This window comes from Arachis ipaensis, chromosome B06, assembly GCF_000816755.2.
Source record: "Arachis ipaensis cultivar K30076 chromosome B06, Araip1.1, whole genome shotgun sequence".
Classification (NCBI taxonomy): Eukaryota; Viridiplantae; Streptophyta; class Magnoliopsida; order Fabales; family Fabaceae; genus Arachis; species Arachis ipaensis.
In genome coordinates, this window is record NC_029790.2 from 960,981 (window position 1) to 965,319 (window position 4,339).

Here is a 4,339-nt window from a genome sequence, read left to right on the forward strand (position 1 = left end):
ATAAATAAATGGAAAATTTTTTTCTCTTCTATTTTGTGTTTCGTTGCCAGAGCCAGCTTTGGCAAGTAGGAGAACCTAAATCCCATTTCTAAAATCATATGGTCATTCTAGGTTTCATTAGCACAAATGGAATACCAACTACCTCGTCTAACAAAAATGTGGACACATCTTGAGCGTCAATCAGGAGGAAAGGTGAAGGGAATGGGAGAAAAACAAATAGAAGTGGACAAGCGTATTTTGCGAAACCAAGTAAGCATCCTTTTACAACCACGCCAAAGTTAAAATCAGCTATATTTCATTCAATTAATGTGCTGTGTGCTTATGTCATTCTATCTGTGAAGTTATGTAGGCACATTGTATATCCGATTAGTAATCTTCTGTTACATAGATTATGCATTTCTTCACTGTTATTTCTGCTTTCTCTCTGGAATCTCAGTTTTTGAGTAATATTCTGATGCCTTTGCTTTGACAGATTGGTGCACTTAAGAAAGAGCTAGAATCTGTTAGGAAACACCGACAGCAGTACCGTAACAGGCGTTTCTCAGTACCTGTGCCGGTGGTAGCCTTGGTTAGTTCCGTAAAAGTATATTGAAGCCATTTTTTTTGCTTTTGCTGATATTGTCTTTGTAGTCTATACATCATGGTAATGTATATTACATAAGTTATCATTCTTTGTATATTCTTTGTGTTGACACTTTTTTATTTGACATTGTAGGTTGGGTACACAAATGCTGGAAAGAGTACCCTTTTAAATCAATTAACTGGGGCAGATGTTTTTGCTGAGGATAAATTATTTGCAACTTTAGATCCAACTACAAGGAGGGTCCAGGTCAGTCAAAGTATACTTGGAGAGCATTCATTTTCTTTTAATTTACAAATGATCCATTCTTGTTACATTCTTGTTTGCTTTCAACTATTATGCATATATTAAAATGAGATTCCACTCCAAAAACACAAAAAAAGAACTAATAAAAATAGGTTATTCTTTATCTAAGAGAATAGCCATGTTCCATGGTTAAATTATGCAATGGCTGTACAGCCAAAAAAAAATTATGTTTCCAACTTAATATACAATATAATTTAAGTTTTTACAATTCAGATCATTGTTAATTTAACATGCCATGCTTTCTTTGTCTGCTGTCAACCAGCTGAAGAATGGAAAGGAGTTTCTCCTAACAGACACTGTTGGTTTTATTCAGAAATTGCCAACTCAACTGGTATGAGAGTTAACCCTCTTAAAAATATTGTTTCTCTGTTATATGACCAAAATGTTGATGCTTATTTGGTGTTTTACTTGTAACATTATCAACTGTGAAATTCACTTGTTACTGACTTCTCCTTTCTGACTTCTGTAGGTTGCTGCCTTCAGAGCTACGCTGGAGGAGATATCAGAGTCGTCACTTCTGGTGCATGTAGTTGATATCAGGTGAGAGGAACTTCATTATTGGTAAAACTGCTGAGAGGGAACTTTATTATCAGAGAATGGAAAAATAATAGAGATACTGGTGTTGACCTCTACATTATTATCTCAGTAATTACGTTTTGTTTAGTGCAGTCATCCCCTGGCAGAGCAACAAATAAATGCTGTTGACAAAGTTCTGTCAGAACTAGATGTATCATCTATTCCAAGATTGATGATTTGGAACAAGGTATTGGAGAATAGTTTGTTAGTTTGTGTGAAAATAAGTTTTGTTTTTCTTTTTATTTTTGGATCAAATTCTTTTTTCGAGATGAAGAGAAGAAATATAGAAAAAGATAGGACAAGATATCCTCTAATACGAAACGAACAAAAGAAAAGAAAAAAACTATCAATGAAGTAGAGCTTCTTTAATCACCCTGTTGGTTAAGAGGACCAAGACGAATTTTGTTCCTTTCATTAATGAGCTTTACCAAGCGCCCTAAGTTTCTGTTACAGCATGAACTAGAAGTTGAAAATTTGTGTATATCTGAATTCTTTTGTCAGGTTGATAAGGCTAGTGATCCCCAGAAAATCAGGTTAGAAGCTGAAAATAGAGATGATGTTGTATGCATATCTGCATTAACGGGTGATGGCCTACCAGAATTCTGTAACGCAGTTCAAGAAAAATTGAAGGTACAGAACTTGAAAGTCATTTTGAATATAATCTACATATGCACTGTGTTATATCTTGCTTTCAATTTGTTAGAACATTTGCAATTTGCTCATTAAAACTTTTCTTCTTACAGGACTCCATGGTGTGGGTTGAAGCTTTGGTACCTTTTGAAAATGGAGACCTTCTCAGCACCATACACCAAGTTGGAATGGTTGAGAAAACTGTAAGTAAATATTTCCATTCTCATTTACCAAAAGCCACATTTTGATCAGTGCCTTGAATATTCTTGCCTTTTAAACTATTATAGGTTATATTTTATTGAGTTTAATTTCTATGTATTGTTAAGAGTTTTACACTAACTTATAATCAAGTGTTGCCACATAAGCAAAGGTAATTTACTTCCACAACCAGTATCTGAAAAAGAAACGACATTTGCCTACATGGTAGTACTTGATTACATGTTAGTGTAAAACTTTTCGACACTGACAATACATAAAAGTTAAACTCAATTTGCCTATGTAGCAACACTGTACTGGATATCAGTGTAAAATGCATTGCAATCAAGCTCTATTTTGTTTATCATGTCATGATTTTCTTCCTACCTTACAGTTTCACTTTGAATTCACATTTAGGAATACACAGAGCAAGGGACATATATCAAGGCACATGTGCCCCTTCGTTTTGCAAGATTGCTGACACCCATGAGGCAAATGTGTGTATCCCAATCTTAACTTCTTAAATGTATATAATTTGGTAGTTTATAAAGTTATAAATATCTTTTGTATCATACATGTCACTTTAAAGATGTACATATTTATGTAATTCTTGTAATCATACTCCCTTGCCCTTTAAAAATGGAGATACATATATGACTAAGGAACTATGGGAATGCAAGTTTTGCAAAATGTGATTGCAACTACATTTGTCATACATGATTCCATTCCTTTCTTTGTTTTCAAACATTAAGATGGCATATTCTGCAAAATTCCTGAGACTCATCAGCAATACCAATAGCACATTAGCAGAGATGTGGTGTGCTTTATATATATAAAAAAACTTGGTGATGTTTCAAAGGTACTCAGAGTAATGCTACCAACATTTGAAATTTGATTACATTTTATTGTGAAATATATGAATTTTGATTCAATAAATGTATAATTAGGTTGCTTATGTATCATGATTTTAGTGATCAAATATTGTATTAATATGCATAAGAATTTCTTTCTAGCTGTTGACTGGTGTATGCCCAAGTCATGAAATCAAAATTGCTGACTCTAAAGTATGAACTGCCTTTACCAATTCTTTGAAACATTTCACCTTAAGCAATTCACAGTGCAATATGGTTCAATATTGAAGTTCACCAATGTTCATTTGTGTAACATGAATGGAAACTGAAAGTATTGAGCAGTGTCAGGCCCTCAGGGCACTTGTTCTATTTTTCGAACCAAAGTCCTCTCTTTTTTTCCTTGCATCCCATAAAGAAACCAAAGAAAGAAAGAAATACAGCTATTCAAATATGTTATCTTCTTTTGATAATAAATTATGACAAAGTCAAATTTCAATTGTTCTACACGTAAGAAATATCTTCTGAGATAATTTACATGAATCAGCAAGGCAAGAGAATGTGATTATTCAGTATGAATAATAATACTCAAAAAAGAATAAATTTGTCTGATAAAAGATAAATTTGTCACTTTTAAAACTTTTTTGATATCATTTTTATCCCTTATAATTTTTTTGAAGGATGAGATTGGTGTTTATTGTAAATAAATAAAAGGCATCTAATGCAACAAGATGCCTAACTTTAGAGAATAAGTGTAACCCTTTATTTGGTCCCAAATCAAAGTGGCATTTCCAATGTGATCGTAACCAAATAATTGGATTTTTTATTTTAATATAATTTAAATTGGACCAAATTCTTAAAAATGAAACGTTTCAAATAATAAATAGTGTATTTTAAATAATAAAAAAGATGGATTGTCCATTTAAAATAATCACGTTAACACGTTAAACTGTCCACTATTAACACGGTTATTTTTTTTTAACTACCCATTTATCGTGGCCGCTAATACCCAAATAATACATTAACCCTTCATTCATCTTTGAAAATTGCATTCCATTCTCAACCACTTCCTCCATTTTCGTATCCCTACTTCTATTCTACTGTAAATTCTGCTCAACTACTTTCAAATTGTTTTTAAAATAAGAATAATAAAACAAAATATTTTTATATTATTAAAATATATAAAAAAAAAGGACACAAACAA

At 32.3% G+C, this 4,339-nt stretch overlaps 1 protein-coding gene across 1 annotated transcript in view; it reads left to right on the plus strand.

Annotated features, from left to right (window-relative positions):
- The window catches only part of LOC107645276 (GTPase HflX), a 5,172-nt gene extending 2,170 nt beyond the window's left edge, over positions 1–3,002 (plus strand). Inside the window, 9 exon segments of the mRNA XM_016349265.2 lie at positions 102–249; positions 473–568; positions 716–829; positions 1,149–1,217; positions 1,356–1,426; positions 1,556–1,649; positions 1,964–2,092; positions 2,206–2,295; positions 2,705–3,002. Of these exon segments, the coding sequence (XP_016204751.1) occupies positions 102–249; positions 473–568; positions 716–829; positions 1,149–1,217; positions 1,356–1,426; positions 1,556–1,649; positions 1,964–2,092; positions 2,206–2,295; positions 2,705–2,803 (910 nt within the window). The 3' untranslated portion in view covers positions 2,804–3,002.